Source organism: Anolis sagrei, chromosome 10 (genome assembly GCF_037176765.1).
Source record: "Anolis sagrei isolate rAnoSag1 chromosome 10, rAnoSag1.mat, whole genome shotgun sequence".
Lineage (NCBI taxonomy): Eukaryota > Metazoa > Chordata > Lepidosauria > Squamata > Dactyloidae > Anolis > Anolis sagrei.
This window is the reverse complement of record NC_090030.1, coordinates 17486681-17510052: the sequence shown is the minus strand read 5'-3', so window position 1 is coordinate 17510052 and position 23372 is coordinate 17486681. Positions and strand designations below refer to the sequence as shown.

Sequence of the window (23372 nt, the reverse complement as noted above, 5' to 3'; positions counted from 1 at the left end):
CCCGTTCCCATCGGCATCATCTCCTGGATGAGATTGTATAACCTTATTTTGCAGCAAACGTCACCCTGGCGATATTGCTGGGCGTCGATGTCCTCCCCCTGGGAGGCTTGTGTCAGGACTTGGCTTGCTTTCAGAGCATCTGGGAAGGCTCTTTTCTGACAGCTCTTTTTCTTCTTTTCCCCCTGCTGTGTGCATTTGTGTCTTTCCCTTCCTCCTAGCAATCGGACGAGCTTTATCTCTCCAGAAAGAGACTGCATTTATTCGGCCAAAGTGTTTGCCAGTTCCATTTCCGGAGAAGAGGAAGAGAGCTACATTCAAATGGTAATCGTTTTTGATACAGCTCTTCCCTGCTCGCCTTTGACAACTCGCGCGGAAGGAGACTTTTTAAGAGAAAGGCATGGGTTGCTAAGTGGAAAAACACAAGGCGTGATTGAGGCACAGATAAGGAGAGGGCCCTTTTCTCAGCCGTACAGATCTCCGTTGTGCGCACAAGCCTTGGTGGCACTTCCCCGAGGGATGGCCAATAGCCATGCCAGCTCAATGGCTGCAAAGAGAGGCATCACCAACGCCTCCCTTCCATTTTGTTAAGGAACAAACAAAGCTCGAATGGAAACCGGGGCTGTCGCACAAGGCTAGAGCAGGTGTTTTCTGTATTTCATCCCAAGCATCCCAAGATATGGCTGGGAAAAGGTTGTCTTGTCTGTAAATGTGGAAAGATCCTGCAAATCCATATAGACCAGGCATGGGCAAATTTGGGCCCTCCAAGATTTTTAGACTTCAACTCTCACAATTCCTAACAGCCGGTAGGATAGACCACATCAGCTCTAGTTTCTGATGGCATCCAGTCATTGCCATCTGCTCACCACAGAAAACCATATGGAAAAAAGTTGTCTTGTCTGTAAATGTGGAGGGATCCTTCAAATCCATATAGATCAGGCATGGGCAAATTTGGGCCCTCCAGGGTTTTTAGACTTCAACTCCCACAATTCCTAACAGCCGGTAGGTTAGACCACATCAGCTCTAGTTTCTGATGCCATCCAGACGTCGCGATCTGCTCACCCACAGAAAACCATATGGAAAAAGGTTGTCTTGTCTGTAAATGTGGAAAAATCCTGCAAATCCATATAGACCAGGCATGGGCAAATTTGGGCCCTCCAGGGTTTTTAGACCTCAACTCCCACAATTCCTAACAGCCAGTAGGATAGACGACATCAGCTCTAGTTTCTGATGCCATCCAGTCGTCGCCATCTGCTCACCCACAGAAAACCATATGGAAAAAAGTTGTCTTGTCTGTAAATGTGGAGGGATCCTGCAAATCCATATAGATCAGGCATGGGCAAATTTGGGCCCTCCAGGGTTTTTAGACTTCGACTCCCATGATTCCTAACAGCCGGTAGGATAGACCACATCAGCTCTAGTTTCTGATGCCATCCAGACGTCGCCATCTGCTCACCCACAGAAAACCATATGGAAAAAGGTTGTCTTGTCTGTAAATGTGGAAAGATCCTGCAAATCCATATAGACCAGGCATGGGCAAATTTGGGCCCTCCAGGGTTTTTAGACTTCAACTCCCACAATTCCTAACAGCCGGTAGGATAGACCACATCAGCTCTAGTTTCTGATGCCATCCAGTCGTCGCCATCTGCTCACCCGCAGAAGACCATATGGAAAAAGGTTGTCTTGTCTGTAAATGTGGAAAGATCCTGCAAATCCATATGTGTGTGTATGTATATATCCGTATTATGTTTTACTATATTGTACTATACCATTATATTGTAATATTATTAGTAATATTACATGTAATATAAATATACAATTATAATATCATAAAATCCATATAGAGCAGGTATGGGCAAACTTGGGCCCTCCAGATGTTTTACACTTCAACTCTCAGAATTCCTAATATCTGGTAGGATATTATTATTATTATTATTATTATTATTATTAACTTTATTTGTACCCCGCTCACATCTCCCGAAGGACTCGATGCAGCTTACAAAGGCCAAGGCCTCAAAACACAGCATAACAATACAAAACCTAAAGCAAATTAAAAACAGTTAAAGCAATATTAAACAACAAGCAATAAACAATACATCAAGACACTATAAAACTGGGATAGACCACATCAGCTCTAGTTTCTGATACAGAACATATGCCATCCAGTCTTCGCCATCTGCTCACCCACAGAAAACCATATGGAAAAAGGTTGTCTTGTCTGTAAACGTGGAAAGATTCTGCAAATCCATGTATATGTGTGTGTGTGTGTATGTATATGTATATATATTTATTTACGACATTTATATACCGCCCTTCTCACCCCAAAGGGGACTCAGAGCAGCTTACAAGGTATATATACATACAATATATTATATTATTAGCATAGTACAATATCAGTATTATATATTACTATATTGTACTATACCATTATATTGTAATATTATTAGTAATATTACATTTAATATAAATGTACAATTATAATATGGTATTATTATTACTAGTATTATATTATATGCTATGGAATCCTTTGAATTGCAGCTTTGGAAGAGCTTCCGCCATCTCTCTGGTGTCTCACTAAACTAGAACTCCCAGGATTCCATAGTGCTGAGGCATGGAAGTGGTTTCAAAGGGCATTCATTCTACAGTGTTGATCAGTGGTTCCTAATCTTTTTTTGACCAGGGTCGCCTTGGTAGATGATCTTCACCGGGAAATGGACAGGGGGAGTGTGTCCCTGTTGGTTTTGCTGGACCTCTCAGCGGCCTTCGATACCGTCAATCACGGTATCCTTCTGGGGCACCTCATGGATATGGGGCTCGGGGGCACTGCTTTGCAATGGCTCCGATCCTTTCTTGAGGGACGGTCCCAGAAGGTGTTATTGGGTGACACCTGTTCGGCCCCAAAACCGTTGCTGTGTGGAGTCCCACAGGGTTCAATCTTGTCCCCGATGTTATTTAACATCTACATGAAACCGCCGGGGGAGATCATCCGGAGTTTCGGAATGTGATGTTATCTCTACGCAGATGATGTCCAAATCTGTCACTCCTTCCCACCTGTCACCAAGGAGGCTGTCCAGACCTTGAACCGGTGCTTGGCTGCTGTGTTGGACTGGATGAGAGCTAACAAATTGAAACTGAATCCAGACAAGACAGAGGTCCTACTGGTCAGTTGTAAGGCCGAACAGGGCATAGGGTTACAGCCTGTGTTAGACGGGGTTACACTTCCCTTGAAGATGCAGGTTTGCAGCTTGGGAGTGATCCTGGACTCATCGCTGAGCCTGGAAGCCCAGGTCTCGGCGGTGGCCGGGAGAGCTTTTGCACAACTAAAACTTGTGCGCCAGCTGCGCCCGTACCTTGGGAAGTCGGATCTGGCCATGGTGGTCCACGCTCTTGATGCATCCCGATTAGATTACTGCAACACACTCTACGTGGGGTTGCCTTTGAAGACTGCTCGGAAACTCCATCTAGTCCAGCGGGAGGCAGCCAGACTACTCACCGGGGCGTCATACAGGGAGCATACCATCCCCCTGTTGTGTCAGCTCCACTGGCTGCCGATCCAGTTCCGAGCACAATTCAAGGTGCTGGTTTTGACCTACAAAACCCTATACGGTTCCGGCCCAGTGTATCTGTCCGAACGGATCTCCCTCTATGTCCCACCCCGGAGCCTAAGATCCTCTGGGGAGGTCCTGCTCTCGACCCCGCCTCTATCACAAGTGAGATTGGTGGGAACGAGGAGCAGGGCCTTCTCGGTGGTGGCCCCCAACCTGTGGAATTCACTCCCCGGGGAAATTAGATCTGCAACATCGCTCCTTTCTTTTAGGAAAAAACTAAAAACATGGATCTGGGACCAGGCATTTGGACAAGCGGGTAGATAAAGAAAGAACTTCGATGATGACTAGGAAATGATTAACGGATTGGATCTATGGAACTCTGGCAAACGAAACGCTGATTATAAGAATGACTTTTATATGATGTTTTATATGATGTGTTATGTACTGGTTGTTGATTGTTTTAATTGTGATAACTGTTTTAATTACGTTTTTGTATATTATGTGTAATTTGTATAGGCATCGAATTCTGCCTTTTCTGTAAGCTGCCCTGAGTCCCCCTTCGGGGGTTGGGAAGGGCGGGGTAAAAGTATCAGAAATAAATAAATAAATAATTTAATAATATCCAACATTAGTACCAAAAGGATTATGAATTGGTTTTTAATCAACTTTAGATTTGATTTGGTTATTTGGGGTGCTGATTCAGAAAAATGCATTGGATAGACCACATCAGCTCTAGTTTCTGATACAGAACATAAGCCATCCAGTAGTCGCCATCTGCTCGCCCACAGAAAATCATAATTTCGAGGCAACGGTGTAGTAGTGGTGAAGTCACGGACCATATTTTCGTTCTTGCGGACCATTGGTGGTCCAAGGACCACAGTTTGTTAACTGTTAGGAATTGTGGGAGTTGAAGTCTAAAACCCCTGGAGAGCCCAAGTTTGCCCATACCTGGTCTATATGGATTTGTAGGATCTTTGCTTAATATAGACCATGCCGGGTAAAACACAACCTGCAAGGATATATGTATGTCTTGAGGGTTAAACAAATGTGATTTTTCTCTTGAAAATGCCCATTTTTAGAGCTTCAAATGGGATGCAGAAGTCATTTCTACCATCTTTGGGAGCCCCCTAGGGGTCAAAAAGATTTTTTTCTTTTTTCTTTTCCGTTTCTGTCATTGGAAGATATTCTTATCATTGTTGGTTAATTCATTTCTCATACCTTTGGTACCTGCCTGATGGTTTCTGTCTTATTGCTACTTCCATCAACAGGAGCACCAACAAGCAACTTCGCCATACAACGGAGCGATGTTCCAATGGCCAAAGAAGTTTAATGTTGACTACTTAGCACTGGATTTTAATTCTGCTTCTCCATCACCTGTACAAAAGGTAGGTCTTGGTAAGGGACAGGAAACTGGAAACTTAAGATGCGCATGAAGGTAAAGGGGAAGAGAGAGAAAGACAGCTACGTATGGGAAGGAGATGCAGAACTGACATAAACCCAGCTTGTCTTTCCTAAAGTAAAGGTAAAGGTTTCCCCTTGACAATAAGTCTAGTCGAATCCAATTCTGGGAGTTGATGCTCATCTCCATTTTTAAACTGAAGTGCTGGCGATGTCCATAGACGCCTCCTAGGTCATGTGGCCAGCATGACTACATGGAGTGCCATTACCTTCCCACAGAAGCGGTACCTATTGATCTACTCACATTTTCATGTTTTTGAACTGCTAAGTTGGCAGAAGCTGGGGCTGACAGCGGGAGCTCATCCCATCCTGTGGATTCGAACCACTGTCCTTCCGGTCAGCAAGTTCTGCAGCTTAGTGGTTTAACCCATTGCACCACAGAGGCCCTTTCTTAACCTTCTGCCATTACCTTCTGCCATTACCTTCCCTCCAACATGATCTACTCCATTTGCATGTTTTCGAACTGCTAAGTTGGCAGAAGCTGGGGCTGACAGCAGGAGCTCACCCCATCCCGTGGATTCAAACCGCTGACCTTCTGGTCAGCAAGTTGTGCAGCTTAGCTGTTTAATCCGCTACAACACTGCAGCCCTTTCTTAAGCTTCTGCTTATTATTGTTATTGGAAAAGAGAAAGGAGGGAAAGGAAAAAGAGGAAGGGAAGAAAGGAAAGGAAGGGAGAAAGAAAGGAGAGAAAGAAAAAGAGGAAAGGAAGAAAGGGAAGGGTAAAAGAGGAAGGAAGGGAAGGGAAAGGGGGGAAGGAAAGAGAGGAAGGGAAGAAAGGATAGGAAGAGAGAAAGAGAGGAGGAAAAGAAAGAGAGGAAAGGAAGAAAGGGAAGGGAGAAAGAGGAAGGAAGGAAACTAGCTAAAGATGGGAAGGAGATGCAGAATGCATGTAAACCCAGTTTCCTTCTTCAGCTTTAATACACAGGAAAGGAAAAGAGGAAGGGGTGGGAAGGAAAGGAAGAGAGAGGAAAGGCAAGAGGAAGGAAACTAACTAGTTACAGTTGGGAAAGAGATGCAGAACTGATGCAAACCCAGCTTTTCCTTCTTAAAGTTATTTATATAGGAAAGGGAAAGGGTTGGGGAGAGGAGGGAAGGAAGGAAGAAAAAGCAAGAAAAAGAGAAAAAGGAAGGAAGGAAACTAGCTACAGATGTGTTTTCGAAGGTTTTCATGGCTGGGTTGTTGTGTGTTTTCCAGGCTGCATGGCCATGTTCCAGAAGCATTCTCTCCTGGTGTTTCACCTGCATCTATGTCAGGCATCCTCAGGGGTTGTGAGGTTTGTTGGAAACTAGGAAAGTGGAGTTTATATATCTGTAGAATGTCCAGGGTGGGAGAAAGAACTCTTGTCTGTTGGATGCAAGAATGAATGTTGCAATTGGCCAGCTTGATTAGTATTGAATAGCTTTAATAATAATAATAATAAAACTTTATTTATACCCCGTTCCATCTCCCCCAGGGGGACTCGGTGCGGCTTACATGAGGCCACGCCTATCAGTACAGTACATACATTATAATGTAAGACATATCTGCATGTAAGACATATCTGTTTTGACAGGCCTTTGATCTTTGATATTGCTGTTTTTAAATTGTTTTTAATTGTTTTTCAATTGTGTTAGATTTTAGCCTGTTCGTGTAAGCCGCTCCGAGCCCCAGGGGAGTGGCGGCATATACGTTTGAATAATAAATAAATAAATAAATAAATAAATAATAAAACACATGGCAATACCAGAAATCTATATAAATAAAAATGTAATGTTCCTTTGTGCTACCATCAGAACTCAAAAACCACTGGGGGAATTGACACCAAATTTGGACACAAGACACCTAACAACCCAATGTATGTCCTCCACTCAAAAAAGAGCCATCCAGTCATAAATATAGATAGATAGATAGATAGATAGATAGATAGATAGATAGATATGATTCTCACACACAGATATAGTATCATAGATTTGAAAGAGACCCTTAAAGAAGGACTATGATATGTTGCATATTCCAGAGTAGGCAAACCAGACACTCTCCACATCAATACTGACAGAGAAACAACAAGAAATACTGTTTACTCACAAGCATAAAGGAATTACATATATTAGAAAGCAACACTTTCTCATTACTTTATTTTCCAGGTCACCAGACTGGGCCACAGCAACGCAAGGCAGGGGACAGCTAGTAAAATACATAAAATGCAAAGAAATAAAATAAACGACGCAGACAATATAGAACAAGCAATTAAAAACAGAAATTTCACCGGGCAGGGCTGCTTCCTGCCTGGGGGAATCCTTTGTTGGGAGGTGTTTCCAGACAGGAAACAACTGGGGCCAGCTAACACCTCCCAACAAAGGAATTCCACCAGGCAGGAAGCAGCCAGGCTTTGAAGCTGCAAGGCCATTCAATGCTAATCAAGGTGGCCAGTTACAATATCCACATTTGCCTCAAGCAGATAAGAGTTCTTTCTCCCACCCAGGACATTATTCCACAGATTGAAGCGAATTGTCAGGAGGGAATGCTTCTGGAACATGACCATACAGCCCAGAAAACACACAACCTAGCTACAGATGGATAGAAATGGAACTGATGCAGCTCAGTTTTTTCCTTCGTAAGCTTGTGTTTATTTATTTTTGTCTATTTTCTTGCACTGCTTTCTCTTTGGCAGAAACCTTTCCTCTCGGAAGAACAGCGGGTGGATTATGTCCAGGTGGACGAACAACGAACTCAGGCTCTCCAGAGCACGAAGCAGGAATGGACGGACGAGCGGCAGTCCAAGGTCTGAAGGGGACAGGCACGCCTTGCTTGGTGAAGCATAATTTTGCACATGGAAATCCAGGTCGTTGGGACGGTCTAGTGCCGATGGCAAGAAAGCCGAAGCGTCCCCTTCTTTCGAGCACCGAAAACGGACCAGTTCATCGTTTTGCCACATTAACACCTTTCCAAGACGGACCCGTGGTACCTTTAAGACTTGAATCTGGGTGCCTTGGAACACTGAATGGGAACCAAATCCTCGTTGTGTCACACTGTAATGACTCTTTTATTGTGTCCTCCTCCCCCAAAAGAATATAGAGTAAAGCTATAGCTATTTAACAGATGTTGCCTTGACCGGAGCATCTGGTACTGACAGGAAGTGGGGGAAAAAGGGCTAAACCTTTGGAGTAATGTGAATTAAAGTGTTGCCGAAGGGTGGGATAGCCCTTGATCTGAAGCGTGTCGGCTTCAATGCCATATTGGACCATGTAAATAGGACTTCGCACTGTGTCCCGTTTCAAAATCCCTTCTCTACATCCTTGGCTTCTTCATAGCTACTGTCACAATGAATGGGAGTCATCTTCGCTGGACCATTTGTCTTTCAACTTCCGAACTTTTGCCTTCAAAACGAAACAAGGGAAGCCGGGAAATCACCCATGAGTCTCAGCAAAGTTGGCATTGCCTGCTCTGCGAAGAAGGAAGCACTGCCGTCATTCGCAAGGATGGCCTCCCAGTTTCTGGATCCCAGTAAACAAGCTTCCAATGGATCCCAATCCTTGGAAATCCCACTGCCAAGCCATATGTGTGGCTAAAGCTATGAAATGACTGGAATAAAGCTGACCCAACCCTCTTCGCACTAAGATCTTTTCCTTCGTATTTAGCCTCTTTCAATAAAAGAAGTGAAGACGTGATCTCTTCTGGTTCTTTTGGGGGTCAGCCATGTTATTATATGTGTCACATTTTATTAGGTTTGGGGTAAAGAAATACTGCTCCTCCCATGTTTCCAGCTGTACGTTTCTTTTATAATCATAGAGTTGGAAGAGACCTCATGGGCCATTCAGTCCAACCCCATTCTGCCAAGAAGCAGGAAAATTGCATTCAGAGCACCCCCGACAGATGGCCATCCAGCTCCTCCCATGTTTCCAGCTGTACGTTTCTTTTAGAATCACAGAGTTGGAAGAGACCTCATGGGCCATTCAGTCCAACCCCATTCTGCCAAGAAGCAGGAAAATTGCATTCAGAGCACCCCCGACAGATGGCCATCCAGCTCCTCCCATGTTTCCAGCTGTACGTTTCTTTTAGAATCATAGAGTTGGAAGAGACCTCATGGGCCATTCAATCCAACCCCATTCTGCCAAGAAGCAGGAAAATTGCATTCAGAGCACCCCCGACAGATGGCCATCCAGCTCCTCCCATGTTTCCAGCTGTACGTTTCTTTTAGAATCATAGAGTTGGAAGAGACCTCATGGGCCATTCAGTCCAACCCCATTCTGCCAAGAAGCAGGAAAATTGCATTCAGAGCACCCCCGACAGATGGCCATCCAGCTCCTCCCATGTTTCCAGCTGTAAGTTTCTTTTAGAATCATAGAGTTGGAAGAGACCTCATGGGCCATTCAATCCAACCCCATTCTGCCAAGAAGCAGGAAAATTGCATTCAGAGCACCCCCGACAGATGGCCATCCAGCTCCTCCCATGTTTCCAGCTGTACGTTTCTTTTAGAATCATAGAGTTGGAAGAGACCTCATGGGCCATTCAGTCCAACCCCATTCTGCCAAGAAGCAGGAAAATTGCATTCAGAGCACCCCCGACAGATGGCCATCCAGCCTCTGTTTAAAAGCTTCCAAAGAATGAGCCTCCACCACACTCCGATGAAATTGTCCACATGCTTATGGATTTCAGTGTCTTCTCTGAATGGTAGTTAGAGTTGTGGTAGTTGTTAGAGTGATCCAGCAATTCTCAAATAATATGCTGTGTCCAAGTTGGTTCATCCAGTTATTATTATTTGAAACACAACAAGGTGAGTCCATAGCAGACACTCTGCTGGCTGTTGTATTGGATCACACATCGGACACTTCCCAAGTGTCTAGGACTGTGTGATGCATCGGCGAATAATGCGTGCAGATCCCAGTAAGGTGGCCTTTTGCAGCTGGCAATTTTGTCATTGCCGATTGTGTTTAAGTGCAGGCCAAGGTTGTTAGGCACTGCACCCAGTGTGCCGATCAGAGACGGCCTTAGGTAATTTTCAACGGTAAGTAAACAGTATTTTGACGCCCTCCCCCCCCCCCCCCCACCACCACCACCAATCACTAATATATATTTTCTGTTTGTCGTGGGGGTTCTGTGTGCCATATTTGGTTCAATTCTATCATTGGTGGAGTTCAGAATGCTCTTTGATTGTAGGTGAACTATACATCCCAGTAACTACAACTTGCATATGTCAAGGTCTATTTTCCCCCAAGAGCACCTCAAGAGCGCCCCTGGGCAAAATCAACTATACTGCGAATGCTTACTTTGCGTAATGGTTGCGCCACCCCTGGTGCCGATCACCACTGGGATCATCTTGACTGGCTTGTGCCAGAGTCGTCGTCGTCGTCATCGTCTCCTCCTCGTTGTTGTTATTATTATTATTATTATTATTATTATTGTTGTTGTTGTTTATTGCTACTACTATTACTGGCCTTCTCTGCCAAAACGTGCTGCAAATCCTAGGATTCAATACTATTGAGCCAGGGCAATTAAAGTACCATCAAGTTACCTTAATACTAGGAGCCCCTGGTGGTGCAGTGGGTTAAACCCCTGTGCCGGCAAGACTGAAGACCGACAGGTCGCAGGTTCGAATCCAGGGAGAGGCGGATGAGCTCCCTCTATCAGCTCCAGCTCCTCATGCGGTGACATGAGAGAAGCCTCCCACAAGGATGATAAAACATCAAATCATCCGGGTGTCCCCTGGGCAACGTCCTTGCAGACGGCCAATTCTCTCACACCAGAAGCGACTTGCAGTTTCTCAGGTCGCTCCTGACACGACAAAAAAAAAACAAAAACAAAAAAAACCCTTAATACTGCAGTGTAGGGTTAGGGTTAGAGTGGGACCCTTGGGTCTTTTAGGGTCTTTACACCAAACTTGTTGACAAGTTGAAATAGAACCAAAGAGCCTTCCCTTCAATGTTTTATAGCTACTATATCTAGTCTTCCTTCCATACAGTTGGGCAGATGTTCTGCCAAACAAAAAGATAAAGAGGTGTGACTCCATTGCACAATTATATCAGTTTCAGGCTAGTTTATATTTGACCTGGTGTTTTCCTGCAGTGTTTTGCAGTTTGGTGAATCCTCCCTGAGTTGTCACCCATTCTAACGAAGTACAGTTCGTCAAACTACAAATCCCAATGCTAGATTGGAAAAATGAAAATGGCAGCAAACCACTATTTATTTATTGTGTCAGTATCAACCAGACAATTGTATTATATTTTTAACAAGTTTTTAACAGACAAAACAGAATTTGCAAGCTTGGTAGTTGATTAAATGCCCTTTGACCAGTATCTGGCTACTTGGAGTGCCTCTGGTGTTGCCACAAGAAGGTCCTCCATTGTGCATGTGGCAGGGCTCAGGGTGCATTGCAGCAGGTGGTCAGTGGTTTGCTCTTCTCCACACTCGCATGTCGTGGATTCCACTTTGTAGCCCCATTTCTTGAGGTTGGCTCTGCATCTTGTGGTGCCAGAGCGCAGTCTGTTCAGAGCCTTCCAAGTCACCCAGTCTTCTGTGTGCCCAGGGGGGAGTCTCTCATTTGGTATCAGCCATTGATTGAGGTTCTGGGTTTAAGCCTGCCACTTTTGGACTCTTGCTTGCTGAGGTGTTCCAGCGAGTGTCTCTGTAGATCTTAGAAAACTATTTCTTGATTTAAGTCATTGACGTGCTGGCTGATACCCAAACAAGGGATGAGCTTGGGATGTCTCTGCCTTGGTCCTTTCACTATTGGCTGCTACTTCCCGGCGAATGTCAGGTGGTCAGCAAACCTCTGTAAAGGAGTAACACGAACCTTGAAGGAAAGAACCAGGAAAAATTGGGAAGCATGTATACAAACATTATACAGTGGTTAAGGGGGGATTATTAAGTGGAGGACACTCAAGCAAAGAAAGGCTGCAGCAGTTTGCTTTTGCCTGAGTCTTTTGGGAAGCTCAAGAGTTCACCTCTTCATCTACCTTCTTCCTGATTAAATAGAGTATAAACTACTTTCTTTTACACTTTGAATTCAGTTTGCAGCAATTGTATTCTGAGAACAAAGAGGAAAAATGGAAGGAGAGGGAAGAAACTGGGACATTTGAAAAACAGTTGCAAAAATTGAATGGCAGGGGACTAAATGGGATTGTTCTTTTCAAGTAGGGACAACAGAGAGCATGCAAACCAAGAAAGCTGAGCCATCCCCAAATCCTTTGTGGCATGCTCGTTATTCAAGGGAAGGGATTAAATTATATTTGCTTTCCTCTTAGAATAGAGGGTAAGTCCTGGCACCATGGCTAGGAGGGATGGAGCAAACTAAGTAAGCAAAACTGCATTAAAAAAAATCAATTTTGTCTGGGAAATGGTAGCATTTTCCTCTTGCTTGAAACTGAGCCCACAGAAATTAGGGAATTTGCACCTCACCTCTTGCCTGGAAATGATCCACAAAGCCACAAAGCTGGGTTGTTGTGAGTTTTCTGGGCTGTATAGCCATGTGTCGGAACTGGAAGCATTCTCTCTTGACGTTTTGCCTGCATCTATGGCAGGCATCTTCAGTGGTTGATAAATCTATTGGAAACTAGGCAAGTGGGGTTTATATATCTGTAGAATGTCCAGGGTGGGAGAAAGAACTATTTTCAATTGGCCACCTTGATTAGCATCTAATGGCTTAGCAGTTTCAATGTCTGACTTCTTACTGCCTGAGGGAATCCTTTGTTGGGTACTGATTAGATAGCCCTGATGGTTTATTGTCATTAGTGTTTGAGGTAGGTGTGAATGTTTCAATTGGCCACCTTGATTAGCATTTAATAGCCTAGCAGTTTCAAGGTCTAGCTTCTTACTGCCTGGGGGAATCCTTTATTCGAAGGCGATTAGCTGGCCCTGATCCACAAAACCTGGGGACTCGGGACTAGGCCCTTAGGTCTCCTAAATTCCAGAAAGGAAATGCAAGAAGTTGTTGGCCAGCTGGTGCCAAAGAGGGTCCTACATGAATGCTACAAAATTTAAGGAATGGACAACAGATCTCTTGAAATTTATATGGAAAGGGAAAAAGGCAAGAATAAAGTATCAAGTGTTGACAGACAAAAAAAAGAGAGGAGGTTTTGGGTTGCCTAATTTTAAGTTATACCACGAAGCATGTGCCTTGATTTGGATTAAAGATTGGATGAAACTGAAGAGCGAAAAACTCCTCACATTAGAAGGCCATGATCTTCGGGTAGGCTGGCATGCCTATACATGGTATGGGAAAGAGAAACAGGAAAGAAACTTTGGCAACCACTTCATCCGATCCTCACTACTTAGAATCTGGGAAAGATATAAAAATCATTTTTATTCAAAAACCCCGCTTTGGATATCCCCAGTGGAAGCAAAGCAGAGAAGACTGCTGGGCTGGACAAACTGGCCCACTTACAAAGAACTTTTGAAACAAGGCTCAGCAGAGCTAAAAACCTACGAAGATATAAAACAGATTTATCCAAGGATAATGTGGCTGAACTACTTACAAATAAAAGAACAATACAATCAAGACAAAAAGATGGGTTTCCAACTCAAGGAAGAATTCTGGGATAAAATGTTAACAACGGAGACAAAATGTATCACAAAATTATATGACAAGTTGCTAGATTGGTCTACCGAAACGGAACTTATAAAAAGTTGTATGATAAAGTGGGCGGAGAACTTTAAAAAACCAATAGCAATGGTGGATTGGGAAAAAATGTGGAACAAAAAATTAAAGTATACCTACGCCACAGACTTAAAAGAGAATTGGTTGAAAATGTTCCACAGATGGTATATGACACCAGTCAAATTAAATCAGATGTACAAAAACGTATCTAAGACGTGCTGGAAATGTAAAGAACATGATGGAAGTTTTTTCCATCTTTGGTGGAGCTGTGAAAAATCTCAACAATATTGGAAAGAAATACATGATGAAATGCAGAAAGTATTTAAGAAAAAATTTCCTAGAAAAGCGGAATATTACATGTTGGGAATTACAGATGGAGATATAAACTTAGACTCAAACGAAGATATTTTATTTGTCTACCTGACGACAGCCGCCAGAATTGTGTTCGCACAACTCTGGAAACAAACAGAAATACCAGACAAACTTAAGTGGGTAAAGAAGATAAATGAAATTAAGGACATGGACAATTTAACTTTTTTATTAAGAAAGAATACAGGCAACCCAATAAAACAAACTGATTGGACAATAATTGAAGAATATATCAGAAACTAGGTCCAAAAATAAGTTACTATTGAAGTTAGAAAGAATATCAGTAGTATGAAGATATTGGAAAAGATGAACAGGAGCAGAACCGGAAGGAGGTCCAATTTTTTGTTCTCCTTTTTTTTTTTTTTTTTGCGCTTCCTTTCTTTAGCGCTTCTCTTTTTTTGTTCTTTACCTTTCCAACTGTTCTATCTTCTTTATATTATTCCCCCTCTTTCGTTGTAGTAGTTGTAGTTTATAAAAACCCAATAAAATATATTTTTTTTAAAAAAACAAAATGTACCTGTTGCTTTGCCAACGTCTGGTTGAAAAGAAACCCCTGTTGACCTCTCTTGATGTCCTTTTACCGGCTGCTAAGTACTTTCGCCTCTTATCTCTCCCTAGAGCGAAAGTCCACTGACCTCCATCAAGCAAAACACAACTTCGGGAATGCTGGAGTTCGACTTTGCCCTGTTTACTGGATGTCCAGTTCTGTTTGCCTGGGGTTTTGTTAGCTTCTTCTGGTCTTGGCAAACAACCATAAGGGGCCCTTATGTCACACTATGTTGTTTTGATGGAGTTTCTCGTTTGTTATTTCCTCCCTTGAAACCTCTATGAACACCAGTACCTCCATTTATGTGATTGCGTCTATTTATCCTCATTCCCTACAGCAATTCAGATGGAGTTTCTTTCTCTGAAGATTCTTCAACAGAAGCTGGATGGTCATCTACCAGGAGGGCTTGGATTGTGTGATTGGAATGGGGTTGGACTGGCAGCTGTTTTTTGCTTATGTGTCCTTCACTGTTAATAAATTGTGCCCCTTAACCACAGAATAATAATAATAATCATCATCATCATCATCATCATCATCATCATCTTTACTTATACCCCACCACCATCTCCCCAAGGGGGACTCGGGGCGGCTAACATGAGGCCAAGCCCAAAATTTCAACAGATAGCATAACAATACAGCAAAATAAAATACAAAGATGCAAAATACCATCAAAATAAATGCATACATAACATAACGAAATAAAATAAACAGTTCCAGAATGACTTGAAAGAACCTAGTTCTATGAAATGCTGCCAGTTATGTCTTTCCCGAAAAGAAACTGATCATCTGTATTTTTGACCCAAAGATCCTTTTCAATCGCATGAGTAATCAGGGGTGCATCTACATTGTAGAACAGTGTTTCTCAACCTTCTTAATGCTGCAACACCTTAATATAGTTCCTCATGTTGTGGTGACCCCCAACCATAACATTATTTTCATTGCTACTTCATAACTGCAGTTTTGCTACTGTTATGAATCGTCATGTAAATATCTGATATTCACGATGTATTTTCATTCACTGGATCAAATTGGGCACAAATACCCAATATGTCCAAATTTGAATACTGGTGAGGTTGAGGGAATTAATTTTGTCATTTGGGAGTTGTAGTTGCTGGGATTTATAGCTCACCTACAACCAAAGAGCATTCTGAACTCCATCAACAATGGACTTGAACCAAACTTAGCACATAGAACACCAACAGAAAATACTGGAAAGGTTTGGTGGGCATTGGCATTATGTTTTGGAGTTGTAGTTCACTTACATCCAGAGAGCACTGTGGACCCAAACAATGATGGATCTGGACCAAACTTGGTACGGATACTCAATATGCCCAAATGTGAACACTGGTGGAGTGTGGGGAAAACAGACCTTGACATTTGGGAGTTGTAGTTGCTGGGATTTATAGTTCACCTACAATCAAAGAGCATTCTGAACCCCACCAATAGAATTGGGCTAAACTTCACACAGAACTCCATGCCTTGAAGGGGTTCGCTAATGCCAGCGTCCTTCCAGCCTCATACGCTCCCCCTCGCCTGTGCATGCACACCTCTCTGCTATGCGCCAAGCACACCTGCTCTCCCCTCCCCACTTGGAATTTCAGAAGCAGCCCTCCCCTGACCAGCCAATCACAGCGAAGGAGGGATTTTGGTGGGAGGATTCGCAGTCTGTTTCCAAAAAGGAAGAACAGGTAGAGAGATCTTCAGCTTCCTCTGCCAAGGGGGTTCCTAAGACCATCAGAAATGTGTTTTTGATGGTCTTTGCAATCCCTCTGAAACCCTATCGCGACCCCCCCCCCAGGGGTCCCGACCCCCAGGTTGGGAAACACTGCTGTAGAATGAATGGTTTGACACTATTTTACCATGTGAGTTGGAGTTTCCCAAGGTCCTTACCTTTCTCTGCCAAAGAGTCCTAGTATCTCACTCAACTAGAACTCCCATGATTGCATAACAGTCAGTCATGACAGTAAAAGTAGTATCCAAATGCATTAATTCTACAATGTAGATGCATCAAGGATTGTGTCCCTTAAAATTCATGGCACTTGTTGCAGGAAATAGATATTTGCAGCCAAAATGTCACAGTTTGTCCATGCATTGTGTTTAGGGAGTTTGAAAAATCATGCAAAACAGTCCTGCAGGCCAAGATGGATTCAGCAGCCAAACCAAGATGTTTTCAGTTAACTTCTGCTCCAGTTACATGTTTTGCAATACAGTTGCCTCACCACTTCCTAGTGCAAGATTCGCTTCCTTTTTCTTAGTACACAGGGAGGGAAGGGAAAAAAGAATCAGGCCACAAATATCTGGCAGGTTTGTGTGCATTAAACTCCAAAGAGTGGAGCCAAGGATCTCTGCAATCCACAAAATATCAATGTAGGCTTTCGGGAAAACATAAGAGTTGAAAACTATTTCAGAAAATTCTGAAACAGTTGTGTAATAAGATAAAGAGAATGGCATAGATGGTTAGCTGAAGGACCATATTGTCCCGTATAAGTTTTCCTTTGGATGTACGAGGGTTGAATGAAAAGTAATGCCTCCACCTTCATAACTCCTCAACAGATGGAAGTACTGGTATGCGTCAGGTACTGGCTTGTTCAGTAGACTCTCCTCTACAGTTCCGTTTGGCGGGAAGCCTTAGCACTGAATGATTGTGGTGTTAAAATGCGAAGTATGGAACCCTGCACAGACGGTCGGTCAATGCGATTTAAGCAATGTACAGTCATTAAATTCTTGACAGCAGAAGGTGTCACCCCAAAGGAGATTCATCAGAGAATGCAAGCTGTTTATGGTGATTGTGTTGATGTGAGTACTGTGCGTCATTGGGTGAGTATGTTTAAAGATGTTGAGGTGACACCTTCTGCTGTCAAGAAATCAATGACTGCACGTTGCTTAAATCGCATTGACCGGCCATCTGCGCAGAGTTCCATACTTCGCCCTTGAACAACACAACCATTCAATATTAAGGCTTCCCATCAAAATGGAACTGTAGAGGAGAGTCTACTGAACAAGTCAGTACCTGACGCATACCAGTACTGCCATCTATTGTGTTACGAAGGTGGAGGCATTACTTTTCATTCAACCCTTGTATCTAAACTGTAGAATTAATAGTCTTGAGTCTTCTCTACAAAGGAGTTCTGGTATTTCATCAGGCTACAATTCCCAGTTTGGCATAAACAGTCATGATTACTCTTTGGTCATCCCACTTTTTCAGCTACTTTGAAAATGTCTCAATTTCTCCCTTACTTTTCACCTGTTGTCCTTAGTTTACTTCAATGGCTGCAAACTGAGTTCAATGTAAATAAAGTATCTTCAATGGAGAGAGGAAAAGAAAGGGTCGACTTTTGTCCTTCCCAGTAGAGCCATAGAATCATAGAGTTGGAAGAGACCTCATGGGCCATCCAGTCCAACCCCATTCTGCCAAGAAGCAGGAAAATCACATTCAAAGCACTCCTGACAGATGGCTATCCAGCTTCTGTTTGAAAACCTCCAAAGAAGGAACCTCCACCACATTCTGGGGCAGAGAGTTCCACTGCTGAACAGCTCTCACAGTCAGGAAGTTCTTCCTAAAGTTCAGGCGGAATCTCCTTTCCTGTAGTTTGATGCTATTGTTCCGCATCCTAGTCTCCAGGACAGCAGAAAACAAGCTTGTTCCCTCCTCCCTATGACTTCCCCTCACATATTTATCCATGGCCCTCATCATGTCTCCTCTCAGCCTTCTCTTTTTCAAGCTAAACGATCCCAGCTCTTTAAGCCACTCCTCATAGGGCTTGTTCTCCAGACCCTTGATCATTTAATCGCCCTCCTCTGGACACATTCTAGCTTGTCAACATCGCCCTTCAATTGCAGTGCCCAGAATTGGACACAGTATTTCCAGATGTGGTTTGATCAAAACAGGCTAGAGAGGTAGCATGACTTCCCAGGATCTAGACATTATGCTTCTATTTATGCAGGCAAAATTCTCATTGGCTTTCTTTAGCAAAAGCAAACCATTGCGGCCTTCCCTAGCTTTGCTGTCCTCATTCATAAATAAGCTTCTCCAATTTGACCATGTTCTGAGTTTTTATGCTTGAATCAAAGAACCTTGGTTTTCATTGGTGAAATGTTGGAGGCCATGCCGTACGCCTTTTCAGGAATAGTTTGGCCTCAAAAGATAAGACCATCAGCCTTATCTCTTCCCAGGCAGCTGCATCACTGTCCGCAGATAGAGCTGACACTGAGACTATCAGCAGAAGAAAACATGCTCTGGGGAGAGGTCTAGGTGAGTTGCCGTTTCCCATTAAAACACCAGTTGGGCTCTGTTTGCATGCTGGGTTTAACAAAGACAGAATAATTGAAACCTAGTGTTGGAAAAGACCCCAAGGATCATCCAGTTTAACCCCCTTCTGCCAGGAAGGGAGACACAATTAAATCCCTCCTGACAGATGAACATCCAGTCTCTGCTTAAAAACCCCCAAGTTAACATATTCCACTGTCGAGCAACTCTTCCCATCAGGAAACTCTTCCTAATGTTTAAGTGGAATCTCCTGCAATTTGAATCTATTGCTCTGTTGTAGCCCAGACTCTAGAGAAGCAGAAAAAAAGCTTGATCCCTCCACAATGTGACATCTTTTCAAATACTTAAACATGTCTATCATAATAATAATAACAATAATAATACTTTATTTATTACCCCACTACCATCTCCCAAGGGACTCGGTGCGGCTTACATGAGGCCAAGCCCACAATACATCAATAATAAAAGCAATAACAACAAATAATACAAAACAATGAAATAAAACTCATAACAAAAATAAGCAATAAACATTAACAGTAACACAACGACATTTAAAACCTATGGCTGGGCCAAATGTAACAATTAAAATTTAAAGATAATGCTGAGCATGAACGGATGAAATAGGAACTAAGATAGAGTTTTCAGAGAGGGATGGGGCATGCAGACATTCCTAGATCCATAGTAAAGAGCATTTAGAGGACATATTTCTGGGAGTTTCCTTATTCTGGGAAGGCACACTGGAACAACCACGTTTTCAGGCTCCTCCTAAAACTGCCGAAGTTGGGGCATGCCTGATGTCCTTGGGGAGTGAGTTCCAGAGTCGAGGGGCCACCACTGAGAAAGCCCTCTCCCTCGTCCCCACCAATCGCGCCTGCGATGGAGGTGGGAGCATGAGCAGGGCCTCTCCAGATGATCGAAGGAGTCATGTGGGTTCGTACACAGAAATGCGGTCACGCAGGTAGGAGGGTTCCAAACTGTTCAGAGCTTTGTAGGTGAGAACCTGCACTTTGAATTGGGACCAGAAAATGAATGGCAGCCAATGGAGCTCCTTAAACAGAAGGGTTGGCCGCTCCCTGTAAGGAGCACCAGTTAACAACCTGGCCACCACCTGTTGAACCAATTGAAATTTCCGGGCCATGTTCAAGGGCAGCCCCACGTAGAGTGCATTACAGTAATCCAATCTGGAGGTGACTAAGGCATGGCCAGATCCGCCTTCATGAGGTACGGTCACAGTTGGCGCACGAGTCTTAATTGTGCAAGGGCCCTCCCGGCCACCGCCGATGCCTGAGCCTCAAGCGTAAGTGATGAGTCCAGGAGGACGCCCAGACTGCGGACCTGTGACTTCAGGGGGAGTGCAACCCTGTCCAACACAATCATGTCCTTCTCTTTCTTATTTTCTCTATGTTAAACATCCCAATCTTCCTAAACTGCTTCTCATAAGGCTTGGCTTCCTTTTACCTCCCCGTCATACACTCACATTGCATGATGTCAACTGCAATGATTTCCAGCCGAGTTCACACATTTATCTGCCTGCCAGCCAGCAAGGTGCACAAAAAGTGAAATCCACCACCTCCGTGTAAAAGCAATTGCTGAACACATCTTGACCTTCCGTCCCTATATATATAGCTTTTGATAGCAAAGGGAAGGGTGAACACTTCTGTGGTGTTTGCTTTGCTGTCTGTGCCTCTGTTCAGAAGATCTCACCTCACTTTCTGTCCCTGTGATCATTGGATTTTGAAAAACATGGCTTGTTGGGGAAAGGATTGACGACAAAGTTTCAGTGGAGACTCTTTCCCCCCATGATAACTCTTCCATTATAATAACTCTTCGAAGGATTTTTCAGGCATGGATTTCCCTTCTTAGGGCAGATTTCTCTCCTTGTTGCCTCACCTTTGTTCTTAACTATGAGGCGTTTGTAAGTCAGATGCTTGTAATTTGGGGACAGTCAACCCTCCAAATTCCATTTCCACCTTACTTCTCCTATGTCACCGTCTGTAGCATTCATTCTTTCATTGATATTTTTTTTAAAAATAGGAGGCCAAAGTGTGACATTTGTGTGGCTGCCATGTTATAATTTCCATCACAAAATCTATATATATATATTATGCTCTGTGCATAATAAGTACCCTAAAAACAAAAGAACCAATGAACGAAATCACTCCAAATTTGGCAACAAAACATCTCACAACACAAGGAGTGACCATCACTCAAAAAATTATGATTTTGTCATTTGGGAGTTGTAGTTGCTGGGATTTATAGTTCACTTATAATCAAAGACCATTCTGAACTCCATCAACAATGGAATTGCACCAAACTTGTCACACAGGACTCCTATGACAATCAGAAAATACTGGGAGGGTTTGGTGGGCATTGATCTTGGGTTTGGGAGTTGTAGTTCACCTACATCCAGAGAGCACTGTGGACTCAAACAATGATGGATCTGGACCAAACTTGGCACAAGCACTCAATACGCCCAAATATGAACACAGAGGGAGTTTGGGGGAAATAGACCTTGGCATTTGGGAGTTGCAGTCACTAGGATTCACAGTTCACCTACAATCAAAGAGCATTCTGAACCCCACGAACAACGGAATCGGAGTAAACTTCCCACACAGGACCCCCATGACCAACAGAAAATACTTAAGGTCATCCAGTCCAACTCTCTTCACCAGGGCAAGAAAATGTAATCAGAGCCCTCCTGACAAAGAGCCATTCAGGCATAAATATAGATAGATAGACAGACAGACAGACAGACAGATATGATTCACACACACACAGAGAGAGATATAGTATCATAGATTTGAAAGGGACCCCTAAAGAAGGACTATGATATGTTGCATATTCCAGAGTAGGAAAACCAGACAATCTCCACATCAACACTGACAAAGAAACAGCAAGAATTACTGTTTACGCACAAGCAGAAAGAAATTACATATATTAGAAACCAACACTTTCTCATTACTTTATTTTCCAGATCACCAGACTGGGCCACAGCAACGCGTGGCAGGGGACGGCTAGTAAAATATAATTTAAATGAAAATAGAAAGTGGCACAAAGGACAATTTGAGGAAAGCAACCACCTGCTAAGGTGTGGGTGGAGGTTTTGTTCCTTTCCACAGCTTTCCATTATAATTTCGGGTGTGCAACTAAGCCCAATAAAACACCGGAGAGTGGAGGCTGGTTTTTCTCAGAACTGTGCAACAAAATATTTCTTTCGAATTGAAATGGAGCCAAGGACCATCCTTCCTGCGAAGATTAATGTGGCATCCAGGCATTGCAAAATGACCACCAAACATAAAACCCACGAGGAAATCTGGCATTTGGCTAAATCCATCAATGGTGTTTAAAGCTTGCAAACCCAAGGGTGGCATTTCCTTTACACAGAGCCTTGAAAGGACAGACACCTGTCAGGGCGCTTTTTGTTTGCAGTGGGTTCTTCAATGCATTTGTTCTTCGTGCTGCAAGGGTTCCGATGAGCAATGGGCAAGAGACAAGGCTGCTTTCTCTCAAATGATGCTGCTCCAGATGCAATCCGACTTTGGGAGACTTGTCAAAGCCTTCATTGTCTTCTCAATACAAGCGCCTCTCTTTCTCTTTCCTGCTGTCACCAACCAGCCATCTTTGGAGGCAGGCAAAGCAACTGGATTTACTGCAGTGTGTGCCAATGTAAACGCACATCCATGGCCCATAGTAACCTTCCCTAAGATCCTGGAACTGTCTGGATGTGTTGGACGACACTGTCCATCACCCTGGGGTGTCTCCCAACTCACTCAAATTGAAAGGTTATTATTATTATTTGAAGCACATCAAGATGAGTCCACAGCAGACAAGATCACTCTGCTGGCTGTTGTATTGGATGACACTTCCCAAGTGTCTAGGACTGTGTGATGTATCGGCGAATAATGTATGCAGATCCAAGTAAGGTGGCCTTCTGCAGCTGGTTATTTATTTATTTATTTATTTATTTATATCCCGCCCATATCTACCCGCAGGTAACTCAGGGCGGGATATAAATAATTTTGTCAGCGCCGATTGTGTTTAAGTGCAGCCAAGGTCTTTAGGCACTGCACCCAGTGTGACAATCACCACCAGGACCACCTTGACTGGCTTGTGCCAGAGTCTTCGCAGTTCCATCTTTAAATCCTCAGATTGTGTCAGCTTTTCCACTTGTTTCTCTTCAATTCTGCTATCACCTGGGACTGCAACATTCATGATCCATACTTTGTTTTTTAACACGATCGTGAGGTCAAGAGTATTGTGCTCCAAAACTCTGTCTGTCTGAATTCGGAAGTCCCAGAGGAGTTTAATGTGTTCATTTTCTGTAACCTTTTCTGGCTTGTGATCACACCAGTTCTTTGTTGTAGGTAGATGGTATTTGTGGCACAAGTTCCAATGAGTTATCTGAGCAACAGTGTTATGCCTCTGCTTGTAGTCTGTCTGCGCAATCTTCTTGCAGCAGCTGAATTATTATTATTATTATTATTATTATTATTATTATTTGAAACACAACAAGAGGAGTCCACAGCAAACAAGATCACTCTGCTGGCTATTGTATTGAATCACACGTCGGACACTTCCCATGTGTGTAGGACTGTGTGATGTATCGGCGAAT

General features: G+C 43.4%; 1 protein-coding gene across 1 annotated transcript in view; it reads left to right on the top strand.

Moving 5' to 3' along the window:
• GAB3 (GRB2 associated binding protein 3) overlaps window positions 1-8652 on the top strand; it is a 112839-nt gene extending 104187 nt beyond the window's left edge. Inside the window, exons 8-10 of the mRNA XM_060756227.2 lie at window positions 219-321; window positions 4814-4930; window positions 7656-8652. Of these exons, the coding sequence (XP_060612210.2) occupies window positions 219-321; window positions 4814-4930; window positions 7656-7772 (337 nt within the window). The 3' untranslated portion in view covers window positions 7773-8652. The remainder of the gene's footprint in view (window positions 1-218; window positions 322-4813; window positions 4931-7655) is intronic.
• Window positions 8653-23372: the final 14720 nt, after the last annotated feature.